The sequence below is a fragment of the Oncorhynchus clarkii genome, chromosome 29 (genome assembly GCF_045791955.1).
Source record: "Oncorhynchus clarkii lewisi isolate Uvic-CL-2024 chromosome 29, UVic_Ocla_1.0, whole genome shotgun sequence".
Taxonomy (NCBI): Eukaryota; Metazoa; Chordata; class Actinopteri; order Salmoniformes; family Salmonidae; genus Oncorhynchus; species Oncorhynchus clarkii.
The window spans coordinates 31,450,400-31,477,225 of NC_092175.1; the positions used below are offsets into that span (position 1 = coordinate 31,450,400).

General features: G+C 45.4%; 2 protein-coding genes across 2 annotated transcripts in view; one reads left to right on the top strand and one right to left on the bottom strand.

Moving 5' to 3' along the window:
- Positions 1–8,425, top strand: part of LOC139388434 (adhesion G-protein coupled receptor G2-like) — a 9,572-nt gene extending 1,147 nt beyond the window's left edge. Inside the window, exons 6-20 of the mRNA XM_071135092.1 lie at positions 31–151; positions 620–975; positions 1,128–1,353; positions 1,532–1,685; positions 1,867–2,034; positions 2,255–2,377; positions 2,470–2,515; positions 2,600–2,703; positions 2,827–2,951; positions 3,367–3,638; positions 3,751–3,853; positions 4,028–4,311; positions 4,474–4,575; positions 6,704–6,859; positions 7,708–8,425. Coding sequence (XP_070991193.1) covers positions 31–151; positions 620–975; positions 1,128–1,353; positions 1,532–1,685; positions 1,867–2,034; positions 2,255–2,377; positions 2,470–2,515; positions 2,600–2,703; positions 2,827–2,951; positions 3,367–3,638; positions 3,751–3,853; positions 4,028–4,311; positions 4,474–4,575; positions 6,704–6,859; positions 7,708–7,817 — 2,450 coding nt within the window. The 3' untranslated portion in view covers positions 7,818–8,425. The remainder of the gene's footprint in view (positions 1–30; positions 152–619; positions 976–1,127; positions 1,354–1,531; positions 1,686–1,866; positions 2,035–2,254; positions 2,378–2,469; positions 2,516–2,599; positions 2,704–2,826; positions 2,952–3,366; positions 3,639–3,750; positions 3,854–4,027; positions 4,312–4,473; positions 4,576–6,703; positions 6,860–7,707) is intronic.
- Positions 8,399–25,945, bottom strand: LOC139388435 (gamma-aminobutyric acid receptor subunit rho-3-like). Its single transcript, XM_071135094.1, has 9 exons — positions 23,324–25,945; positions 22,228–22,340; positions 16,837–16,904; positions 16,163–16,386; positions 15,918–16,000; positions 14,904–15,041; positions 10,733–10,885; positions 9,468–9,661; positions 8,399–9,219 (listed from the first exon to the last, which is right to left on the bottom strand). The coding sequence occupies exons 1-9, from the start codon at positions 23,464–23,466 to the stop codon at positions 8,893–8,895; spliced, it is 1,443 nt and encodes a 480-aa protein (XP_070991195.1). The 5' UTR covers positions 23,467–25,945; the 3' UTR covers positions 8,399–8,892.
- Positions 25,946–26,826: the final 881 nt, after the last annotated feature.

Here is a 26,826-nt window from a genome sequence, read left to right on the forward strand (position 1 = left end):
TGACTGTTTGTGTTCATACATTTCACACAGCCATTTGTGGCTACCCAGGATCCAGTGGCGGTCTATTGAATTCAAACTTCACTTGGGAGAGTATCAACCTCAACACCACTTTGTTCTGTGAGGCTGAAAAGACCACTGGCATTGTCAGCTGGTCAGTTCAGTCTCTCTTTGTGTGCTTCAAAGACATCAAAACCTTGTTACACATTTTGTAATTGTGTAAAACACTGTAAATGATGGAGAGTAAGCAAATTGCACATTGTTATTTGTACATTTAAGTTATATAGCTATTTATAAATCGAGCCCTGAATGCTAATTGGTTGAAAGCCGTAGTATATCAGACCGTATACCACAGGTATGACAAAACATTTATTTTTACTGTTCTAATTATGTTAGTAACAAGTTTATAATAGAAATAAGGCACCTCGGGGGTTGTGGTATATGGCCAATATACCACGGCTAAGGGCTGTGTCCAGGCACTCCGCATTGCATTGTGCGTAAGAACAGCCCTTAGCTGTGGTATATTGGCCATATACCACACCCCCTCGGGCTTTATTGCTTAAATATATCATTGACTATATGCACTGAAGATCTACATTTATCTGTCCCTTTCTCTGTTTAGCAAACAAGGGAAAAATGTGTGTGTGCTCCTGAATGAAATGTGCAACCCCATGCCTCCTTCTACTTCACCCAGCCCAATGGCCAACACCACTTTACCTGCAACAACAATACTGCCTCCTCCACCCAATGTCACTATACACCTAAACACCCCCTACGTCCCATTGAACACAACATTAGCTCCACTAAACACCACTTCTACAGCTCCAAATACTACACCATCAGCTCCAAATACAACCATTGCCACGACAACCCGGGGTAATACCACTACAAACTCATCAACACCCATCATTCCACCAGTGAATCCCACAACAGCTTCCCCAAAGTACACCACGACAGCTGTTACAACAACCACCGCAGGTAACCCTCAGGATACTAACCCAAGCTGATCTCTGACCTAGCTGGGCCATAGCTGGTACTGCCAAATTAATCTACATTTAAAATGTAGACCCAAAGTCAAAGTTCCCCTCTGATAACATCCTCGTTTTTATTATGGATCCTTTTCCCCACAGCGCCCAACACCACAGCAGCTAGTAGTGAAGAGCAGGCCAATCAGCTGCTGGATCTGACTAGTAACGTGTCCAAGCTCAACTCCTCCCAGGTGGACCAGCTGGTGTCCCAACTAGAGGCCCTGCTGGCCGGACCCAATGTCAGCCTGGATCTGGGGAAAACCTCTGTCAAAATCGTTAGCAACCTGCTGGGTGCCTCCTCTGACACCCTGGCCTCCTCCTCCACCAAGTGAGCTGCCTGGGGATCAACAATCTACTGTTATGCTGCTTGCTGTGCTGTACCAGAAATGAGCACTTAAATAAAGCCTGTAAAGAGACTGTGACAACATTTTCTTAAAACCGGAAGAAATCTTAGCAATGACCTTGACCAACCTGCACATCAGAATAACAGTTGATTTTTCTACCAGGATCATTGGGATTGTTGATACGGTGGGCCTGAAGCTGGTCGTTCAGCAAGAGGCTACGATTTTAACCAAGTCGGTTGCTGTCGCTATCAAAACAGTGGACGGCACTAATTTCCAGCAAACATCTTTCTCCATCCCGGACCCCAACAATGTGCAGGTAACCTTCCAGTAAGGAAACACTGAATAGTAAATACTGTAGCCTCGGTTGCCGTCAAAATACACGCAGAAGTAATGTAGGACATCCTGCACTCTGACGTATGTCTGGTAGGGTCTGTTATGTAGATAGACACATAACTCCTGTTTATTGTGTTAATCATAGAGAAATGTGTCCCCTCCAGATCCGTGGAGATGGCAGAGTCAGGAGAAGTGTGAGAACAGAGGCGTCCTCCCTTCCCCAGGGCTCCGTCACGTTCCCCTCCTCCCTCACAGCGAACCTCTCCCATGAGCAGCAGCTACAAGCCTCCAGACTCCAGTTCAACTTCTACCAGAAGGCCACTGTGTTCCAGGTGCTTACCTGCTCCTCTGTATTCAGTACTGTCCCAACCTGTTGCCAAGCCTAAACATGTATTGCTACTTAAGCAGCCCTTGCTATTTATATAGATATGATGACTATGGATAAAAGTCACATAAATCGGTCAGAAATGAAGAACTGTGAAATAATAGTAGTAAATAATGTAGTAAAATAATGTATAGACAATGCCATATTCTTTCCATGCCGTTCCTTAGGACCGAGCCCTGGGAGACAGCAGGCTGTACAGTGGGATCCTGGGAGCCAGTGTGGCCAACCTGTCAATCAAATCTCTGCAGAAGGACGTGGTGATCACCCTGAGAAATACTGAGCCCGTCCCAGTGAGTCAAACAGACGTTTTCCCTATGTCAAGGATGGGACATCCTGAGAAGTATTTAACACTCTGTCTTCTCTTCATCATTTGTCTACACAGGCAAATGTCGTGGTTTCATGTGTTTTCTGGGACTTTGGCTTGAATGGTAAGTATTCCTCTTGTGTCTCCCAAAATGAAAGCAAGACAATTGACAGGTATTAAAGAATAAAAATGTTTTTTTTTCTCGTAGATGGCTCAGGAGGCTGGAACCGAAAAGGCTGCTCTGTCAGGAACAGCACAGAAAATGAGACTGTCTGTGCCTGTAACCATCTCACCAGCTTCGGTGTGCTACTGGTGAGTACTTCCTGAGACAGGGGTGCAATGTGATCTCTCCCATTCAGACTTTGTCAACATTCAAGGACTTATTTTTAAAATAATTCAATGTGTACAACATGTTTTTGGTATTTCTTCTCCCAGGACATCTCCAGAACGGGCATAACCAATCATCTCCAGGCCACAATCCTCACCTACATCACCTACATCGGCTGTGGTATCTCCGCCATCTTCCTCTCCGTCACTCTGCTCACCTACCTGGCCTTTGGGTGAGTCTGAGCCCCTTGTGATCAGTGCAGGATATCCATGATATCCCCTACATGTACAAATGACCTCGACTTACCTGTACCCCCACACACTGACTCGGTACTGGTACCCACTGTATATAGCCTTGTTATTGTTATTTTATTGTGTTACTTTTAATAAAAATGTTACTTTAGTTTATTTAGTAAATATTTTCTTAACTCTGTTTTCTTAAAACTGCATTGTTGGTTAAGGGCTTGCAAGTAAACATTTCATGGTAAGGTTGTTGGTACCTGTTGTATTTGGCGCATGTGACAAATAACATTTGATTTGATTTGATTTTGATGACACCCACCTGGAGAACTGATCTAAATACAAAGACATATAAACAAGCTGCAATCAATGTAATACCAGTCCTAATTCCAATCCTAATTCCTTTAGGAAACTGCGTAAGGACATCCCATCTAAGATCCTGATCCAGCTGTGTGTGGCTCTGTTGTTTTTAAACCTGGTGTTCCTGGTGGATGCCTGGCTAGCCCTCTACCCTGACGCTGTGGGCCTGTGCATCTCCACCGCCTGGTTCCTGCACTACTTCCTGCTGGCTTCCTTCACCTGGATGGGCCTGGAGGCCGTCCACATGTACCTGGCCCTCGTCAAGGTCTTCAACACATACATAAAACGCTACATGCTCAAGTTCTCTCTCGTCGGCTGGGGTAAGTGAAAAAGTGGTTCTGGGACTGTCATCAGAGTGAAGAACAGCCACCACGTTCTTACAAAAGTAACAGTTACTTACAGTTCAATGTAGTCTGTTGTCTCTCGTCATAGGCGTCCCACTCCTTGTGGTCATCGTCGTTATTGCTGTTGATAAGAACAATTACGGCCTCGTTAGCTACGGAAAGTATTCAGATAACTCCCCTACAGATGACTTGTAAGTCCCTTGCATTTTGTTCAATATTTAACATGCCAATTTACAGCTGAAGCATTGGTATGGAGTGCTTGTTTGTGCATCATGACATTTATACCAGTACTCACATTTACATAATAGGATAGCTGATCAATTCAAATATGGTCTCCTGTATTTCACTCCTTTCCTCTCACACAGCTGCTGGCTGAAGAACAACATTGCCTTCTACGTATCTGTGGTGGCCTACTTCTGTGTCATCTTCCTGTTGAACCTCAGCATGTTTGTGGTGGTGATGGTTCAGCTGTGTCGGATAAAGAGTCAGAACCCCCACAACATGAGGCACCGTAACGGGCTGCAGGACCTGCGCAGTGTGGTTGGGATCACCCTACTCCTGGGCCTCACCTGGGGCTTTGCCTTCTTTGCCTGGGGGCCTGTCAACCTGGCCTTCATGTACCTCTTCGCCATCTTCAACTCCTTTCAAGGTGAGATTTAGAACTCTCCCAGATTTTTGGTGATTTGAAAATGAATTCACCATTAATGTTCTCAGAGAAGACACTAACACAAAGCCTGAGGAGTTTCTTGGGAAACCTGTTGCCAAGTGTGTAACAAAAGTGCAGTTGCCTGACACTTGTGTTATTTTGCAGGGTTCTTTATCTTTTTGTTCCACTGTGCTGTGAAGGAGAACGTGAGGAGGCAGTGGAGGACTTACCTCTGCTGTGGTAGACTGAGACTGGCAGAGAACTCAGGTAAGACTTGTTGACCTACATCTTACAACATATGTGTAGTTTGAAGAAGAGAAGAACCTTCCATGTATTTGTATTGATGAGGGATCCCCATTAGTTCCTGCCAAGGCAGCAGCAACTCTTCCTGGGGTTTATTAGGGATCCCCATTAGTTCCTGCCAAGGCAGCAGCAACTCTTCCTGGGGTTTATTAGGGATCCCCATTAGTTCCTGCCAAGGCAGCAGCAACTCTTCCTGGGGTTTATTAGGGATCCCCAATAGTTCCTGCCAAGGCAGCAGCAACTCTTCCTGGGGTTTATTAGGGATCCCCATTAGTTCCTGCCAAGGCAGCAGCTACTCTTCCTGGGGTTTATTAGGGATCCCCATTAGTTCCTGCCAAGGCAGCAGCAACTCTTCCTGGGGTTTATTAGGGATCCCCATTAGTTCCTGCCAAGGCAGCAGCTACTCTTCCTGGGGTTTATTAGGGATCCCCATTAGTTCCTGCCAAGGCAGCAGCAACTCTTCCTGGGGTTTATTAGGGATCCCCATTAGTTCCTGCCAAGGCAGCAGCAACTCTTCCTGGGGTTTATTAGGGATCCCCATTAGTTCCTGCCAAGGCAGCAGCAACTCTTCCTGGGGTTTATTAGGGATCCCCATTAGTTCCTGCCAAGGCAGAAGCTACTCTTCCTGGGGTTTATTAGGGATCCCCATTAGTTCCTGCCAAAGCAGCAGCAACTCTTCCTTGAGTCCGAACACATTAAGGCACTTACATCACACATTAAACAAAAGATAAAACACTACAGCATATAACATTATTACATATCTACAATACAACATGTATAACACCACCATACAACAATATTACAATGTACGTGTGTGTAGAGTTGGCGCGATAGCGCGTGTGTCTGTATCTGTGTGTGTGTCTCTTCACAGTCTCCGCTGTTCTTTAAGGTGTATTTCTATCTGTTTGTAAATCTGATTCCACTGCTTGCATCAGTTACCTGATTTGGAATAGAGTTCCATATAGTCATGGCTCTATGTAGTACTGTGCTCCTCTCATAGTCTGTTGTAATTTTCCTAAGTCCCTCTTTGTGTCACCTGACCACACGACTGAACACTAGGCCAAGGGCGACAAACTAGGGCCTGTAGGACCTGCCTTGTTGATAGTGTTGTTAAGAAGGTATAAACTAGGGCCTGTAGGACCTGCCTTGTTGATAGTGTTGTTAAGAAGGCAGAGCATCGCTTTATTATAGACAGACTTCTCCCCATCTTAGCTACTGTTGTATCAATATGTTTTGACTATGACAGTTGACAATCTAGTGTTACTCCAAGCAGTTTAGTCACCTCAACTTGCTCAATTTACACGTTCATTACAATATTTAGTTGAGGTTTAGGGTTTAATGAATGATTTTTCCCAAATACAATACTTTTAGTTTTTTAAATATTTAGGACTAACTTATTTCTTACCACCCTTTCTGAAAGCTCTTTATTAAGTGTTGCAGTCATTTCAGTTGCTGTAATAGCTGACGTGTATAGTGTTGAGTCAGCCACATACGTAGACACACTCGCTTTACTCAAAGCCAGTGGCATGTCATTAGTAATGATTTTAAAAAGTATGGGACCTAGACAGCTGCTCAGGGGAAATCCGGATTCTACCTGGATTGTGTTGGAGAGGCTTCTATTAAAGAACACCCTCTGTGTTCTGTTAGACAGCTAAATCTTTATCCATAATATAGCAGGGGGTGTAAACCATAACACGTGTTTTTCCAGCAGCAGATTATGATCGATAATGTCAAAAGCTGCAATGTCAAAAGTCTAACAAAACAACTCCTACAATCTTTTTATCGTTGATTTCTCTTAGCCAATCAATCATAAGTAATTTGTGTATGTACCGTGCTTGTTGAATGTCCTTCCCTATAAGCGTGTTGAAAGTCTGTTGTCATTTTGTTTACTGTAAAATAGCATTGTATTTGGTCAAACACCATTTTTTCCAAAGGTTTACTAAGGATTGGTAACAGGCTGATTGGTCGGCTGTTTGAGCCAGTAGAGGGGCTTTACTATTCTTGGGAAGCGGAATAACTTTTGCTTCCCTGAATTGATATATTTTATGTAATTTAATGTACACAATTTGAATTAACTCTTGTTTCATCACAGACTGGAGCCGCACGGCTACACAGAAGACAGAGAAGAAGTCATTGTCAGTGACCAGAGCCACGTCCTTCCGCTCCGGCAACTCCTCCCAGTTCAACCATACCTCCAGCTCCTCCTTCTTGACCGGTGACTCCCCAGAGCGGCCCAGTGGAGCAACAGGTAGGCATGGGGACCCGGAGGGGGTCAGGGATTACTAACAACCAATATGGGCCAGACAACAATAGAGAAATACTTTTTGTATATGCTGATCTACTTTCTGCCCCTGATAAATGTGGAAGCACGTCATAATATTAAACCTCTGTTATCAGAGCAGGGGATGGCTTATAGCAAGCCTTCATCTCCATGTCACTGATGACCTATGTAACCTAGGAAATCTCTGTGACGGGCTCTGAGATGACCTTTTCCCTTTAACATCATTTTACCCAGAATTGGAGCTAGCTGTACTGTTTGAGCTCCGGCCACGTCCATAGCGCCTCTTTCAGCCTCTTACTGATGGTGCACAGTAACTGCTGTGTGTTTGTATACAACAGTGTGTGAGAATGTGTGTCTATGTATGACACTCTACAGCAGGATTTAGTCAGCTTAACCCATCCAATCAAATAGTGACTGTATCTAACTGTACCCCCGCCCATGTGCCTGGCTCAGCTGCTGGCTGCCAGCTGGCTCTGATTCCAACAGTCACATGTGTCTCTGCTCTCCTGTTGCTAGTTTATCTGCTCTTGGTCATGAAAAAGGCCTTTCATCCATTCAGCTGCCAGACGGTTGGAAAGGATTTCATACGTTTAGTTATAAACAGTGAATCACCAGAATAATTTGGCCCTTGAAAATAAGATACTCGAATTTACACAACTACACGGTAAATCAAGTTGTTTTGATGTAAGGGTATCCACCGTAATCTACTTTCCTTAAACGTGGTCCTTTAATGTAGAGTTAATCTCAGAAATACCACTCTAAATGCAGTCACTTGTGTGCAGGATAAGCTGTAACTCTGATGTGTACCATTTCAGGAAGTCTATTTGATGACAGAACCATCACAGCCCTTGAGGAGCTCAACTCAGACGTGGTCCTCAATGAGGTGAACAGCCAATTCAGGACTCAGAGTCAGAGAGCAGCCTAAGTCCTGTAAAACACTAGGCCAAGTGTAGGCTGGTAGGGGAGTGGACTTACGTGAGACAGTGTGTTTCATAGTATTTTCTACGTTTATATGAAATATTTTAATATTAATGCTGCAATGTGTAATTTAATGGAAGTGTGTGACAGACCACACTGAAGAGATGGGCCATCACTGAAGATCCAGCATGCTCATGGATTTCGTCCAGTTGACCTACCAATACTATCATGAACTCGTCCGGGCTGGCACCTATGATTGTGAATATCAATACATGTACTGTACTGAAAAGATATCTACAGTAGCACGGAGGAAAAACCCAACTCTTACTGTAGATCCTCACGAGCGGCATCCTATGACTGCATACTACAGGTTTTATCGGTTTTCTCAGCATTCTTCAGAGGCGTGCGCTGACACATACTAACACTGTCACTTCCTGGTTTGATTTCATTTAAGATAAAGGCAAAGCTCTTTTATACTGTACTCAGAATCAAGATATTTCCATGAGATATATATGCATAAATATTTTAAAGAGGCATCATAACAATGGGTGTATAATTCAACGTTATTTCACAAATAACAATTGTATAAATAAAATGAAATGTTTTATTTTAAGCTAATCTGATGTTGTATTTTTCTGATATTCACTGATATAAAAGACACACGCACCTTCATTTTCATGCACATTTAAATTCATACTATATACAGTAACTAAATGTTTAAACCAGTGGGGGGGAAAGCAACTGTGCATTCCAGCAGAAGCAGTTCCATGAACAGCACCATCAACTTCACACCTGAACCCGGATTCCAACAGGTTTCCAATAAAAAGCAGATTTACTCAATAGTATCTCTTCTTCAGTAGGGCTTGACTGTCCAAAACTCCCACAATGCACTCTGGTAGACACCGATGGTTAAGGTCATAATCCAGTGGGTGGCAGAAAACAACGCCCTGACGATGATGCTGTTGTCAGTGAGAATAACCTAATAGATAATATACAGTAGTAATATAGTTCAGTAGTCATTAGACAACATACTCCAATAACCCACTGCATGATGAACTGCTAGTAGACTGTTGACGGTTTATTCACCTACTGGAGTACAAGCTCCAGTAGATGATGTTGAACAGCAGGTAGGTCATGGGGAAGATGACTCTGGAGTAGGAGTCGATCATGTAGCTGTTACTCATGATGAAGCTGAGGTTGTGTTTGATGGATTTTTTGCGTCGTAGCCTGGTGCCCTCCGTGGGCGGGGGCTCTGCAGCAGAGTTCCTCGAGGTCCTCAACGTGGCCGTCCGACTTCGCTCTGTGTTGGGGGTGCTGGGCAGCTCTGGGAATGGCATCAGGTCAATGTCATTGTCATGGTAACATCCGTCAAAGGCCATAGTTTGAGTGGCATTGAAATTGGCAGGGATCTGAGGAGAGAGAGGGGAGGGAATTTAAATGTTTAAATTCAATGATCCTCCGATGGAAGAATACATTATGATCAATAGGGGGAGACACAGTCATAGTTGTTGTTATAACCTACTTTGGCGCTTCTATTGTGGCTCTGACAGTGGTAGTATATTCCATATTCATAATACACCCATGCACATGATCCCTCACTCTGTGACTTATCCAACCCATGAACTTTGACCCTATAGACGCCATAAGTGTCAGTGACCTTTCCCCCCTTGAGCTTCTTCATCTCCTCCACTGTGGTGAAGTAGTTGACGGTGGCGTACTCGATGACGGACAGGAAGACAAACAGGAAGCTGGCCCACAGATAGATGTCTACCGCTTTCACATAAGAGACCTGGGGCATGGAGGCTGACACGCCTGTGATGATGGTGGACATGGTCAGAACTGTGGTGATGCCTGGAGAGGGAGAGAGAAAGGGAGAGAAAGAGAGATTATTGAGTTAAGGTATCATTCTCGATCCATTTGTTTTTTAAGCCTTCTTTCACCCCTAAAAGCTCTTTCTACCATGACAGCCTCCGATAATAAAAAGAGAGGCAAATGTATGGAAAAATAGTGAGGTGTATTACTGTGTGGAGGTTTAGCATAGATGGATCGAAAGTAAAACAATAAATGGTGTAGGAGTCTGTACTTTGAGCTCTACTTACATGAGCAGCTAGCTGTTCATGTACATTTTCTCTTTTTCCTCTGAAGTGGGAAGATAGGTTTCATTTATAAAAATAGATATCAGTGTGTAAACACAAAGTCTCTGTGAATGGGGATGACATTTTTTTCTTTTTCGTTGTTGAGCTGAAGAGTGAAATTAGGCCAGCTTTTGTTACGGTATGAGCCTCTAAAGACCTGCGCTGCTCACAGGGTGAAGCAAACTCCTCACACTGCTGCATTAGTAAAGTCCACATCATTCACATCTTTCTCCTTTTCTCTTGCTCTCTCTCTTGCTCTTCCCTCTCCCTCCATTCTATTTCTTTGCAAAACAAACAACCTTTCACAGACACACACCACACTGCCTGAAGGGATCTCACCTGGTGCAGGTGCAGGGGGGAGAGAGAGAGATGGGGGAGTCATGTGCAGAACTAAACATTCTTTGTCACTGTGGTCAGTTTCAGTTGTTCTCTGATGAGAGGGAGATGATGTGTCCACCCCAACTGCTACTCTCTCTCTTTGGGTTAATTAGTTATGCTCTGGCAACTGTCAAAAGCAGCAGGCTCATATTCACCTGTCCATTCACAGCAGGAACACAATAGGAAATTGGTGCACAACCGTCCCCCCTTGTGGTAATAACAGGGGTGTGACAAGGAAGAGAAAGGTAAAGCACCCACCCACTTTAATTTATGGAGATGCATCAAGAATACTGTACAGAAAATACTGATGGCCTTGTGAGGTTTCTCTGCTTATTTTGTGAGCTTAGGTTATTTTCTGGAGATTCCTTCAAAAACACTCATACTAGCAGTGAGAGTATCAGTACTGTACCCAGAGAGACCCGGGCGGGCACAGCCCTCCTGTCAATCCAGAAGGACACCCAGGAGAGCATCACCATCAGCATGGTGGGGAAATAGGTCTGCAGCATGAAGAAGAAGATGTGCCGCCTGAGGATGAAGTTTATGTAGAGCCTGTTATACCAACCTGGGGTGGAGAGAGAGAGGGGTGGTGGGGAGAGAGAGAGGGGTGGGGGGAAAGAACGAGAGAGAGAGAGAGGTGTGGGGAGAGAGAGGGGAGGGGAGAGGTGGGTGGGGGAAAGATAGGTCGGGGAGAGAGAGAGAAGTGGGGGAGAGAGAGAAAGAAGGGTGGTAGAGAGAGAAAGAGAGGGGTGAGGGAGAGAGAGAGATAGATGGGGAAGAGAGAAAGATTGGGATGGGGAGAGAGAGAGAGAGAGAGAGAGAGAGGGGTGGTGGAGAGAGGGGGGTGGTTCAGAGCCAGAGAGAGAGAGAGAGGTGGGAGGAAAGAGAGAGAGAGGTTGGTGGGGGGAAAGAGGGGTGGGGGAAGAGAGAGAGAGGTGGGGAGAGAGAGAGAGAGAGAGGGGGGGGGGGGTGGGAGAGAGAGAGAGGGGTGGGGGAGAGAGAGTGGGGTGGGAGAGGGAGAGAGAGGGGGGTGGGAGAGAGCGAGGGGGTGGGGTGGGAGAGGTGGGTTGAGAGAGAGAGAGAGAGAGAGAGAGAGAGAGAGAGAGAGAGAGAGAGAGGTGAGAGAAAGTGGGGTGGTGGAGAGCGAGAGAGAGAGGTGGGGGGAAGGAGAGAGAGAGGTTGGAGTGGGTGAGAGAGAGAGAGGGGGTGCGGGAGAAAGAGAGAGGTGGGGGAGAGAGAGAAAGTGGGGTGGTGGAGAGCGAGAGAGAGAGAGATAGAAAGGGTTGGGGGAGAGAGAGAAAGAAAGGGGGAGAGATAGGGGACAGAGAGAGAGAGAGGTGGCGGAGAGAGGGGGTGGGGAGAGATAGAGATAGGTGGGGACAGAGAGAGAGAGAGGTGGGGGAGAGGGGGAGGGGGGTAGGGGAGAGAAAGAGAGGTGAGGGATAGAGAGAGAGGGGTTGGGGAAGAAAGAGAGAGGTGTGGGAGAGAGCGAGGTTGGTGGAGAGACAGGTGGGGAGAGAGAGGTTGGGGGAGAGAGAGGAGATGGGGGAGAGAGAGACAGAGGGGATGTGGGAGAAAGAGTTGTGTGGGGGAAGAGAGAGAAAGGTGGGGAGAAAGTGAGAGGTTGGGTTGGGTTGAGAGATGTGGGGGAACAGAGAGAGGGGTGGGAGAGGTGGGGGATAGAGAGAGAGGTGGGGAGAGAAAGAGAGAGGCGGGAACAGAGAGAGAGAGGGGTGAGGGGGATAGAGAGAGGGGTGGGGGTAGAGAGAGGGGGAAAGAGAGGGGTGGGAGAGGTGGGGGAGAGAGAGGTGGGGGAGAACAGGTGGGATGTGGGAGAGAGAGAGAGAAAGAGAGGGAGAGAGAGAGAGAGAGAGAGATGGGGGAGAGAGAGACAGAGGGGATGTGGGAGAAAGAGGTGTGGGGGAAGAGAGAGAGACATGGGGAGAGAGAGAGAGGTTGGGTTGGGTTGAGAGATGTGGGGGAACAGAGAGAGGGGTGGGGGATAGAGAGAGAGGTGGGGGAGAGAAAGAGAGAGGCGGGAACAGAGAGAGAGGGGCGAGGGGGATAGAGAGAGGGGTGGGGGTAGAGAGAGGGGGAAAGAAAGAGGGGTGGGAGATAGAGAGAGGTTGGGAGAGAGGGGGGTGTGTGGGGGGAGAGAGATAGGTGGGGACAGAGAAGGAGAAAGAGAGAGAGGGGTGGGGGGAAGAAAGAGAGAGGTGGGGGGAGCGAGACAAAGAGGGGTGGTGGAGATTACGAGAGAGCGAGGGATGGGGGAAAGAGAGAGGGGTGGGGGGAAGAGAGAGAGGTGGGGGGATTTAGAGAGAGGGGTGGGGGAGAGAGAGAGGTTGGGGAGAGACAGGTGGGGGAGAGAGAGAGGTGGTGGAGAGAGATAGAGGTGGGGAGAGAGATGAGGGGTGGGGGAGAGACAGGTGGGGGACAGAGAGGGAGAGAGAGGGGTGGGGGGAGAGAGAGAGAGAGAGAGAGAGAGAGAGAGAGAGAGAGAGAGAGAGAGGGAGGGAGAGAGAGAGATAGGTGGGGACAGACAGAGAGGTGGGTACGGAGAGAGAGATGGGTGGGGGTGAGAGAGAGAGGGGGGGGTGTGGAGAGAGAGAGGGGGGTGTGGGGAGAGAGAGAGGGGGTGTGGGAGAAAGAGAAAATGGGGGAAGAGAGAGAGAGGTGGGTAGAGAGAGAGAGAGAGGTTGGGTAGAGAGAGGTGGGGGGACAGAGAGGGGGGTGGGAGAGGGAAAGGTGGGGGGAGAGAGAGACAGGTTGGGGAGAGAGAGAGAGAGGGGTGGGGGAAGAAAGATAGAGTTGGGGGGGAAAAGGGGATGCAGAGAAAGAGAGATGTGGGGGGAGATAGAGAGAAGTTGGGTTGAGAGAGTTGGGGTGGTGGTAGAAAGAGAGCATTGGGGGAGAGAGAGAAAGAGGGGGGTGGAGAGCGAGAGAGAGAGGGGTGGGGGAGAGAGGGGGGAAGAGAGAAAGAGAGGAGTGGAGGAAAGAGAAAGGGGAGTAGTGGAGAGGGAGAGAGAGGGGTGGGGGAGAAAGAGACACGTGGGGAAAGAGAGAGGTGGGGGAGAGAGAGAGAGGGAATGGGAGAGAGAGATGAGAGAGAGTGAGAGGGGGGATGTGGGAGAAAGAGAAATGGGGGAAGGGAGCGAGAGAGAGAGGTAGGGAGAGAGAGTGGTGGGAGAGGGAGAGGTGGGGGGAGAGAGAGAGAGGTTGGTGAGAGAGAGAGAGAGCGAGAGGGGTGGGGAGAGAGAGAGAGAGGTTGGGGAGAGAGAGAGAGGGGTGGGGAGAGAGAGAGAGGTGGGGGGTCACAGAGAGGGGTGGGAGAGGGATAGATGGGGGGAGAGAGAGAGAGGGGAGAGAGAGAGAGAGAGAGGGGTGGGGGAAGAAAGATAGAGGTGGGGGGAGAGGGGATGCGGAGAAAGAGAGATGTGAGGGGAGAGAGAGAGAGGGGTGGGGGAGAGAGAAAGGTTGGGGTAGAGAGGTGGGGGAGAGAGAGGGGTGGGGGAGAAAGAGAGAGGTTTGGTTGAGAGAGGTGGGGGGGACAGAGGGGTGGGGGGAGAGAGAGAGATGGGGGAGAGAGAAAGATGGGGAGAGAGAGAGGGGGTGGGAGAAAGAGAGATGTGGGGGAATAGAGAGAGAGGTGGGGGAAGAGAGAAAGAGGGGTGGGGGAAGAGAGAAAGAGAGGGGTGGGTAAAGCGAGAAAGAGAGGGGTGGGGGAAGAGAGAAAGAGAGGGGTGGGGGAAGAGAGAAAGAGAGGGGTGGGGGAGAAAGAAGTGTGGGGGAAGAGGGAAAGAGAGGGTTGGGGGAAGAGAGAAAGAGAGGGGTGGGGGAAGAGAGAAAGAGAGGGGTGGAGGAAGAGAGAAAGAGAGGGGATGAGGAGAGGGGATGGGGTGTGAGAGAGGTGGGGGAGAGAGAGGTGGGGGTAGAGAAAGAGTTAGGGGAGAAAGAGAAGAGGGGTGGTAGAGAGCGAGAGAGAGAGAGTTGTGGGGGGGTGAGACGTGGGGGAGATAGAGAGAGGGGTGGAGGAAGAAAGAGAGAGAGAGAGAGAGAGAGAGGGAGGGGTGGGGGGAGAGAGAGAGGTGGGGGAGAGAGAGAGGTGGGTGAGAGAGAGAGGGGTGGGGGAGAGAGAGGTGGGGGACAGAGAGGGAGAGAGAGGGGTGGGGGGAGAGAGAGAGAGAGAGAGAGAGAGAGAGAGGGAGAGAGAGAGAGAGAAAAAGAGAAAGATAATCACTCTTGCTGGAACAGTTCATCACCATCCCTCTGGGTAATCAGAGCTCATTATGACACAGGAAGGAATCTAGTCAAAATGATAGTCACATGGGACATCACATGGCTATGATGCAATGGACAAGTTATTACTGAGGTTTGGGCAGGATTCCATGCTGACACTCTGTGGAGGAAAATCTCCTAAACTCTCGCTCTCCTCAGACTGGCAGAGTGGAATCAGTAGCAGGAGGGTTTGGGGTGTTGGCTTTGGCTCTTACAACGCAGTTAAATTACATAAGAATAAGCTGAGGACCGAGGAACAGCACTGTATGTCCCTATGCATCAGGGTGCAACAGAACCACACATACCCGTGCTGCTGTAGAAGGCAAGCCCGAAGGAAGGGTGAAATTCTTCAATAAAAAACTGCGAGAGCACGATCTCGTCAGTCCTTAATGAATCGTTCCCGTTCTTCCAGTAGAGCATGAGGTCATTCTCATTGTATGCGTCTTCAAGAGAGGAGAGAACAGGGTAGAAGGTGACTCCTTTGTGTAAGCCTCTCTTAGAAGAATCATGGGCTATGTCCCTCAGAGGAGAGGAGACACTGAGATTCAGTAGTACCACCTCTTCTCTGAGACCAGGGCCATGCTTTCTGTGTGTGTGTGTGTGTGTGTGTGTGTGTGTGTGTGTGTGTGTGTGTGTGTGTGTGTGTGTGTGTGTGTGTGTGTGTGTGTGTTCTAATCTGGGTAAGGTACACTGCACTGTCGCCTGAGGTTAGGTTTAACACAATCATGACAATTGAAACATCAGTGTATAAAATGACTGATAAGAAATGACCAACTTCAATTTGCCTGTAGCTGGGTCGTTCCACCAATTAGGTGCCTTTTGAGTAGTGTACCTACTTTAAAATGAATCACTAATAACATTAAATAAATAAACATCTTCGGAAATGACTTTGTCAAAGCAACAAAATAACTGTGTCTTTACAATAATAGTGAACTTGTTGGGGTTAAGTGAGTTAAAATCTTCCTACAAGCCACAGAGGGACATATCAAAATACAGAAGTCTTTATTCATATCAAAATGTATTTATTTAATTGTCCCTGTGTGCTATGTTAAAGGGGTGCAAATGGCCCTCATTTCATGGAACGACCCAGCCTCTGTTTCTATAAAGATGAACAGGACTTTTAATCCCTGGTAAATCCTGCATCAAAAAGACATGTATTATGGACACAAACTGACCTGACCGTGGATTACAAATGTGATTTTATCTATATAAAAAGAGGAGGGCCAACTGTTCCATATTATGTTTTAATTCCTTTCTATGAATACACGTGAGCAATACAATATATCGCATTACATATACCCTTATTGTTTTATACTCACAGCTCTCCAGTTCCAGAGAGCAATTCTGTGTGTCCAGCGGGAAACTACTGAAGTCCATGGCGCAAAGAGCAGTCACAGTGATCCTAAAACGAAGAGCACAATCAATAATATGCTCCACAATATAACAGCATCGGAAAACAAATCCCCATGTCTCCTATGTGTATAAAGCAGCAATAGTATAGGATGGTACACTATCCTGAAGGCCTTATGCTTCCTGTGGTAAAGGAGGCCCATTCTCTGTGTACCTGACACTGTAGAGAATGTTGCCGTCAGGGTACACCCTCAGCATGATGTTCTCCATGGTCGTGTCATGGATGAAGGAACGTTTGGAGTGGACAAAGAACACGTCTGGCACCCAGATCTTCTTCACTAGCCGAGCGTCAAATGTCCGACTCCTGTTGCTGCTGGAAGGGAAGGCCAGCCGGTCGTCCTGCCAGTAGTGTCTCAGGTACAGAGTCATGGTGAAGTCCTATACAAACACACCAACACACACGAACGCTTAGGCCCAATAGACAAACTAGCACATTATCAAGAGAGTAATTGTATGTCAATAATGGTTCACAAAAATGATTTTTATGTACAGTAGGTCGAGAGACAGGGTAATGCAGGTTCTACGTGTTTAAAATCTATATTTGAGTTGACTGTTATTCCTCAACATTAAACTGGTCATAATAAAGTAGAATAGAGTTCCAACACTTAGAGTTATAGTTCCCCCAAATTACAAATTTACACATTGGTTTCCTTGTTCATAAACTGCTTACAGGGTAAGGAAACTAATGTGTAATTTTGAAATTTGGGTGAACTATCCCTTTAAGGATGAGGGACAGAATATATGGATTGTCTCATTTTGTGAAAGTGAGTTTCAGTGTGTTGGTCACACACAAAAAACACACACTTACACACAGGTTTATAGACTTACCATGTTGACTTCAGATATACTGTCAATGCTCTCCACCTGCACGTCAATGCCCACAGGAATAGCTGCCCCTACATGGGAGAAAAAACAGCTTGAGATTTCACATGTCTATCTTGACAGGGAGAGCAAGTTTAGTCAGGCTTTTGGCGGTGTGCTGTCATATGGATTCATGACTCAAGGCTTTAGCATGTCCTACTCAACCTGAAAGCTGTTTCATGACCTAGCCTCACTGTGTTTCACAAGACCTATAACAAATATATCACATCTGTCTGCACATGCAGCCTTAGTTATACAGTTTGTGAGAAATGTTCTCTTTAAGACCAAAATATTTGTAAATCAACCCAAACACTATACTTGAAATGCAATTTAGGGTAAACAAATTGTGAATAAGAGAGAAACCCTAACAAGGGGGTCAAAGAGCAACGTTGGGCTATGCTTGGTCTCAACAGAGATACTGTGACACTGTGGTCACGCTGAACATTCGTCAGCTAAGCCCTATTTTGTGATTATCCTGTCCATCACTCTCCCCGCTGAATACTGCTGCAGCCTAGAGGGTCCCACAGAACCCCAAAGACACACAGATGATCCCACACCTCCCCTCCCCAAAGACACAGCATCCTCATAACTCAGGGATCCCAGAGACGCTGTGTCACCAAACTAATAAATGGATTCTCTCCATATCTCCTTTCATTCTATAAGTCCTTATCATATCAAACCTATCACATCTGTCTATAATCAATATAGGTCCATCTATAATCAAGATACACCCATCTATAATCAATGTACATCCATCTACAGTATAATCAAGATACATCCGTTTATAATCAATATACACTACCAGTCAAAAGTTTGGACACACCTACTCATTCAAGGATTTTTCTTTATTTTTACTATTTTTTAAATTGTAGAATAATAGAGAAGACATCAAAACTATGAAATAATATATATGGAATCATGTTCTGCCCCTGAACAAGGCAGAACCCACTGTTCCTAGGCTGTCATTGAAAATAAGAATTTGTTCTTAACTGACTTGCCTAGTTAAACAAAGGTAAAATAACATTTTATAAAATGTAGGAACCCAAAAAGTGTTAAAAAAAATCAAAATATATTTTAGATTTTAGATTCTTCAAAGTAGCCACTCTTTGCCTTGATGACAGCTTTGTACACTCTTGGCATTCTCTCAACCAGCTTCATCTGGAATACTTTTTCCAACAGTCTTGAAGGAGTTCCCTTCAAGACTGTTGCACTTGTTGGCTGCTTTTCCTTCACTCTACAGTCCAACTCATCCCAAACCATCTCAATTGGGTTGAGGTCAAGTGATTGTGGAGGTCAGGTCTTCTGAATCTGCACTCCGTCACTGTCCTTCTTGATCAAATAGCCCTTACACCACCTGGAGATGTGTTGGGTCATTGTCCTGTTGAAAAACAAATGATAGTCCCACTCAGCGCAAACCAGATCGGACGGCGTATTGCTGCAGAATGCGGTGGTAGCCATGCTGGTTAAATGTACCTTGAATTCTAAATAAATCACAGATAGTATCACCAGCAAAGCACCCCCACACCATCACACCTCCTCCTCCATGCTTCACGGTGGGAACCACACATGCAGAGATCATCTGTTCACCTACTCTACGTCTCACAATGACACAGTGGTTGGAAACAATAATCTCAAATTTGGACTCATCCGACCAAGGACAGATTTCCACCGTCTAATGTCCATTGCTCGCATTTCTTGGCCCAAGCAAGTCTCTTCTTCTTATTGGTGTCCTTTAGTAGTGGTTTCTCTGCAGCAATTCGACCATGAAGGCCTGATTCATGCAGTATCTTCTGAACAGTTGAAGTTGAGATGTCTGTTACTTGAACTCTGTGAAGCATTTCTTTGGGCTGCAATTTCTGAGGCTGGTAACTCTACTGAATTTATCCTCTGCAGCAGCATTAACTCTGGGTCTTCCTTTCCTGTGCCAGTCCTCATAAGAGCCAGTTTCATCATAGTGCTTGATGGTTTTTGCGACTGCACTTGAAGAAACCTTTAAAGTTCTTCAAATTTTCAGGATTGACTGACTTTCATGTCTTAAAGTAATGATGGACTGTCGTTTCTCTTTGCTTATTTGAGCTGTTCTTGCCATAATATGGACTTGGTCTTTAACCAAATAGGGCTATCCATTAAGAAGGAAAGAAATTCCACAGATTAACTTTTAACAACGCACACCTGTTAATTGAAATGCATTCCAGGTGACTACTTCATGAAGCTGGTTGAGAGAATGCCAAGAGTACGCAAAGCTGTCTTCAAGGCAAAGGGTGGCTACTTTGAAGAATCTCAAATATAAAATATATTTTGATTTGTTTAACACTGTTTTGGTTACTACATGATTCCATGTGTTATTTCATAGCTTTGGTGTCTTCACTATTATTCTGCAACTTAGAAAATAGTACAAATAAAGAAAAACCCTTGAATGAGTAGGTGTGTCAAAACTTTTGACTGCTACTGTACCTCCGTCTACAGTATAATCAACATATTTCCATCTATAATCAATATACATCCATCTATAATCAATGTACATCCGTCTATAATCAAGATACATCCATCTATAATCAATATACCTCCATCTATAATCAATATACCTCTGTATATAATCAATATACCTCCATCTATAATCAATATACCTCTGTATATAATCAATATACATCCATCTATAATCAATATACCTCTGTATATAATCAATATACATCCATCTATAATCAATATACCTATGTATACAATCAATATACCTCTGTATATAATCAATATACATCCATCTATAATCAATATACCTCTGTATATAATCAATATACATCCATCTATAATCAATATACACTACTGTTCAAAAATTTGGGGTCACATAGAAATGTCCTTGTTTCTGAAAGAAAAGCAAAAAATGTAGTCCATTAAAATAACATCAAATTGATCAGAAATACAGTGTAGACATTGTTAATGTTGTAAATGACTATTGTAGCTGGAAACGGAAGATTTTTAACGGAATAGCTACATAGGCGTACAGAGGCCCATTATCAGCAATCATCACTCCTGTGTTCCAATGGTACGTTGTGTTAACTAATCCAAGTTTACTGATAATTAGAAAACCTGCAAAACACCAGTCTCAACGTCAACAGTGAAGAGGCGACTCTGGGAGGCTGGCCTTCTAGGCAGAGTGGCAAAGAAAAAGCCATATCTCAGACTGGCCATTAAAAGAAAAGATTAAGATTGGCAAAAGAGCACAGACACTGGACAGAGGAACTCTGCCTAGAAGGCCAGCATCCCGGAGTCGCCTCTTCACTGTTGACGTTGAGACCGGTGTTTTGCGGGTACTATTTAATGAAGCTGCCAGTTGAGGACTTGTGAGACTTGTCTGTTTTCAAAACTAGACACTAATGTACTTATCTTTTTCAATTGTGCACCGGGGCCACCCACTCCTCTTTCTATTCTGGTTAGAGCCAGTTTGAGCTGTTCTGTGAAGGGAGTAGTACACAGCATTGTACGAGATCTTCAGTTTCTTGGCAATATCTCACCCTCATTTCTTAGAACAAGAATAGACTGACGAGTTTCAGAAGAAAGTGATTTGTTTCTGGACATTTTGAGCCTGTAATCGACCCCACAAGTGCTGATGCTCCAGATACTCAACTAGTCTTAAGAAAGCTGCTTGTTTAATCAGAACAACAGTTTTCAGCTGTGCTAACATAATTGCAAAAGGGTTTTGTAATGATCAATTAGCCTTTTTAAAATGATAAACCTGGATTAGCTAACACAACGTGCCATTGGAACACAGGAGTGATGGTTGCTGATAATGGGCCTCTGTAGATATTCCATTAAAAATCAGCCGTTTCCAGCTACAATAGTCATTAACAACATTAACAATGTATGCACTGTATTTCTGATCAATTTTATGTTATTTTAAAGGACAGACTTTTTAAATTTCTTTCAAAAACAAGGACATTTCTAAGTGACCACAAACTTTTGAACGGTAGTGTACATCCATCTAGAATCAAGATACATCCATCTAGAATCAAGATACATCCATCTAAAATCAAGATACATCCATCTAGAATCAAGATACGTGCATCTACCGTTCTGACATACCCTATGAAGGAGGAGCAATTCCATATTCCCTCAAAATACATGACAGGGGTTTGAGTTGGACTACCCCTGTCTCACACGTGTCAGTAGAGCTAACAGACTGAGTTACATATCTGCCTTGGTAGGATTAAAGTGCTCATGGCAGTATCAAAATGAGTTCTTTGAAAGATAAGCAATTTCAGGGAAAAATGGTTTCCTAATTTCAATTCCACCAAATGTACCCTTCTCTGTGACCTGCCCAATCTCATTTCAACATTACAGGGATTAACTTCCTCCATCTACCGCACCCCACCTCGCCTAGACAACACAGAAACAAACACAGAAACAAACACAGACAAAACACAGGGATAGTTTGGAATCGATAGGAAAACAGCCAGATGGAAACCTAAATGCACATAATTCCATAACGTGCCATCACACCACATTTAGAAATATGTAGCCAAACTGCCATTATAGCCTTCAATACGACTGCTATGAAAAATACATGTTTCAGTGACAGTTTACAGTGGGATCCCAAACACTGACACACGTGATCTGTAGTTCAATCTAACACTTTCTGAACACCTAATGACCATACTGCGGTAGTATGTATGCTCTTTGCTGCTCTGGACTGCCCAGTAAGATTTAGCATTTGGTATTGTTTCAGAAAGCATGGACTATAATCCAGATTACTATAGTTCTAACATCTGTGTTCTCGGCTGCAGGCTGTCTATGTCTGCTAGGCTCTGCAGACAATCTGGGTCAGTGATTTTTTTTTGGGATGGGGTGTTACAAAAGATGACACTGTAACCTACTTTCTGCTCCAGGAGAAAGCATACAAGCCACAGTACTAGCGTTAATGCTGCCTCTTCCAAAATCTGAATTATACCTAATCTGTCACATCTGCTGTGTGGCACGTTATGGAAAACCAATTACTGTAGGTAAAGCTCCATTGTCCTCTCTTTTTCTCTCCTTTTCCCCCTCCCTCCCTCCCTCCCTCCCTCCCTCCCTCCCTCCCTCCCTCCCTCCCTCCCTCCCTCCCTCCCTCCCTCCCTCCCTCCCTCCCTCCCTCCCTCCCTCCCTCCCTCCCTCCCTCCCTCCCTCCCTCTCCCTCCCTCCCTCCCTCGAATGACCCTTGACTTCCCCATTCACTCTTAATTAATGAGTCAAACCCAACAGCTGCTGGTAAAAGCACACACAGTCACATCCAAACTTCATGTTGTCATAGTTCAACCACATGCAAATATGTTGTATGCCCACCAAGCCAAAGGAGACTGGGGGGGGGGGGGGGGGGGGTGGTCTTACCTCCAAAGCCAGGCCGCATTGCAAAGTCATGGTCCTCGATACGGAGCAGCTGTTCAGATTTAATTAGCAGGGACTTGGTGCTGTCAGACTTTTTCATCTTAAAGTCTATTCGTCTGAGGAGCAAAGCGGACACAGATCAGCATATCAGATGTAATTTTTCCTAAGAAATACACACTCACACCAACTGACACACACACACACACACACACACACACACACACACACACACACACACACACACACACACACACACACACACACACACACACACACACACACACACACACACGGAGAGACCAACGCTCTCTTATTAAGGCAGCAACATCTTCTCTGGGGTGTTAGCTGTTAAGAATGATTAATTTCACTTTATATGTCTTATTAAAATCACATTACAGTTAGTAGAGGGTCAAATTACATGATTGATGAATCCCTCCAATTTGAGTGACAACACGCCCTGCATCATCACTCGCAAAGCCTTTAAATAGCATCATACAAAACTTCAGTCAACTGATATTCTCATTTTATAATCAAACTATTTATACCCATACTACAGACACACAAACAACTCTATTTTTACAAATTATTCTGGCGTACACTCAAACCCCTTATCAAATCCCCTCTCCATCATTACCCACAAATTACTGCTTCTCTCTTACGAGGTGTCCCCACCCAAACTCGGGACCCTGATATTACCTCTAAGTCCCTGTGGTTACCTCACCTGCCCTGGCCTTTATCCACAATGCACTGCAGTAATGACGTCTGTCCCAGCACACATTGGAGATGATTCACTCGGCCATGGTAAATTCACCATCAGTGTTTTTTTAAATTCACAGAGATTGGATTGATGCATTGAATCTATGAATAGCATTCCATGTTAAACAATACAACTCCTCCCCAAAATAACCTTTTAACCATGTCAATCAGACAACAGATCAACAGAACAGTAACATCCTGTGGTGTGTATACTAAATGAAACATTGCTTCCAGAACTATACACAAACCAGCTTCAAACCAAACAGAAAAGATAAGCAAACACAACCCTTGACAAGAACATAACACAACTCCAGTGGGACCACACCCCTAGACTCTGGCTCACCCTCCATGTTGGTTCTTGGTGTTCTCCCCAAGGTACACGTCCTTGTGCCTCCTCTTGTTGGGTCGGTGGCTGCCGTTGAGCAGTGTGACAGGCCACAGCCAGGCCAGGCACATCAGCCTGAAGGCCAGGAGCACCAGGTTCATGCCTGGGGCTGGAAGAGCTGGAGCAACCAGGAAATATTTCCAATGCGTCTGAGTCTATCTCTCAGAGATCTTCCAGGAGGTCAGTGGGACGTCCCGACTGTCCCTGTCCGGTGGCCCATCCATATCCCAGCAGCACCCATTCCACCTCACAGCGGACAAGCAGAGCTCTGAGAGATCTGTGTTATACAACCCTCTCGTCCTCTGTTACATGCTGCACGTTGATCCAGGCATCCAACTATCAGCTCCAGTGCCACAAAATGTTCCTCCAGCGTGTGTTTTCGCCTGCCCGTGTCCTAGTGCCAGTCCCTCTGGCTCGTGCTTCTATGCTACTCAGGGCACATCCTGTTCTCCCTGCTCTCCTCTCTCCCCTCCCTCTGATTAAAACCAAATATCAATTTATTCCTATAATGACAAAGGAATGATGTTAATTCCTCTCTAATCTTCTTATGTGTGGTTGCTGAAATCTTTCAGTAACCTACAAACTGGAGCCAGGGGAGGGCGGGGTGGGGATAACACAACCAACAGTTTCTAATCATGATTCTCCCCAGATAAAAAGAAAAAGCATGTAGCCCACATTCAGAGTATGGATCCAGGGTTTTCCCTAGAATTGCTTTGTGATTGCGATGTCAGCAGGAACAGATTTCAACATATCCGTTCCACTTGCTTATTCAGATTTTTAGAAAAGCATCTGTGCATTTTGGATAGCTACCATGGATTTATTTAAACCATTGACCATAGAATAGGTTTATACTATCTGTCAATGCCAGTATGTCCAGTTATTGCTATCCTGTCAGCACAACAATCCTATCCCTTTGGTACTATACCTCTGGAAACCTACCGTTGCATACAGTTGACTGCCAGGGTCTGCCATATGCCAGTCATTCATCTAAACCTTACAGTCATGCACTCTGTTACCCCCAAATCTTTTTTATCATATCACTTAAATCTCCTCCTAAATCCTCCTCTTAACATCTGCAAAGCATCAACAGTCAACATCCAGCTAATCTGGAGCTATGGAGATGGATAGCCAAATGACAACCATCAAATGTTTAATGCCACTAGATTAGTTGAGCATCTGTGTGACAAAATGAGGTGAGGTAGAGCAATCAGAGTTGAGATGATAAGCAGGATATTAAGAGAGGAACAGACACCTCTGATTTGGTGGATTATTACAGGAATAGTGCTAGTAACAATAACGTTGCTCTTCTACAATTGTCATCATTCATAGAATATGTCCTTGAAAGGAACGAAAATGAGTATGTCTTCTTCATTTTGCTGTACTGGTTGTATTGATTTGAAGGTTGGACTAAAATGGTGGTCTCACAGCTGCTTTTCTATTATTAGGCATTGGCTGTGTAATGTCTACAGTTTAAACCAGGCTGAGCATATTTTACAGTCATTTAAAATAACAATTTCCTTTTCAAGGTGTACATTGACTAATGTAGGCCAACCATGATTGTCAGGTCAGTTAAATAAATGTTGGCTTTTAACAACCAGAATGTATGCTAATATCTCCACAAGGGGTTTGGATAACTGCTGGTAATATTCATGGAAATGATCACCCGGGAATGGATGGATACAAGGTTGAATCACTGGAATATAAACAGAATTAAACCATATGACACAGAGGAAAATCTAAACAAAACAAACAGACGTTATAGTGATGAGTAAACACACATGAATAGAAAATAACAAAACCGTACAGGACGTCTACAAATTTGACAGAAAGAGACTGGTGAAGAATCAATGATAAAATGGAAGCGCCCACTGCATAATCCCAGTCCAGTGGCATTCTCCTTTAATCTGGGATTAGCGTTGATTGAGGACAGAGAGAAGCGCTGCCATCTTTAAGGCATGCACATGGAGCCAGGTTTTTCTCTCACACGCACCTCCTAGGGACCATAAAGGAGACATGTACACGTGGATAAAATGACAGTACCATCTTGCAAACACACCCTCTAGTCTAGTGCTCACTGTTGGTAAACCATGGCAACAGAGTGAGGCATCCAGACTAAAAGATGCTTGACACACATATACTTTAATATATTAAAACCATAGCCACTCATTATTGACATACATCATACAATTCTGCTGTGAAATTGTTGTGTATTTCTTCAGTGCTTCTCTCTGTTTATCATCCCCTATGGGATGACTGGTCTGTGGGACACTTCTCATCATAATGTGGTTTTACAATTGAATGAACTCAATGCAAAAACTCAATGCATATAATTTTCAGGCCTTACGGATATTTAGGGAATGTGATACATTGTATCAGAATGACAACAATGTTGTTAATATCAGACATATCATTTTACAAGATAAACTGTTACGTTTCTTATAAATCACATTCACTTAATTAAGTATATTTAAAGACTTCATCATTGGCAGTGTACAGGATTTTACAAAACGACATTCACCAAACACTTAAACTCGAATGACACTCTCAATAATGGTTGCACAAAAACAATCTGTGTGCTCCCACAAATATTAGAATGAGCCCACGCCTCTAGCTGGGCTGGGTGTGGGCTTGGCTGTGTTGGGCTTTGCTGTGTTGGGCTTGCTGTGGGCTAGCCTGTGTTGGGCTTGGTGTGGGCAAGGCTGTGTTGTGCTTGGTGTGGGCTAGGTTGTGTTGGGCTTGGTGTGGGGAAGCCTGTGTTGGGCTTGGTGTGGGCTAGACTATGTTGGGCTTTGTGTGGACTATGCTATGTTGGGCTTGGTGTGTGCTAGGCTGTGATGGGCTTGGTGTGGGCTAGCCTGTGTTGGGCTTGGTGTGGGCTAGCCTGTGTTGGGCTTGGTGTGGGCTAGCCTGTGTTGGGCTTGGTGTGGGCTAGCCTGTGTTGGGCTTGGTGTAGGCTAGACTATGCTGGGCTTGGTGTAGACTAGGCTGTGTTGGGCTTGGTGTGGACTAGGCGTGGGCTTGGTGTGGGCTAGCCTGTGTTAGGCTTGGTGTGGGCTAGCTAGCCTGTGTTGGGCTTGGTGTGGGCTAGCATGTGTTGGGCTTGGTGTGGGTTAGGCTGTCTTGGGTTTGGTGTGGGCTAGCTTGTGTTGGGCTTGGTGTGGGCTAGGCTGTGATGAGCTTGGTGTGGGATAGGCTGTGTTGGGCTTGGTGTGGGCTAGGCTGTGTTGGCTTGGTGTGGGCTAGCCTGTGTTGGGCTAGGTGTGGGCTGGCCTGTGTTGGGCTGGTGTGGGCTAGCTAGCCTGTGTTGGGCTTGGTGTTGGCTGGTCCTTCCTGTGCTGCTGTGGGCTGGTCCATCTTGGATTTGGTGTGGACTAGCCTGTGTTGGGCTGGTGTGGGCTAGCCTGTGTTGGGCTAGGTGTTGACTGGCCTGTGTTGGGCTTGGTGTGGGCAAGCCTGTGTTG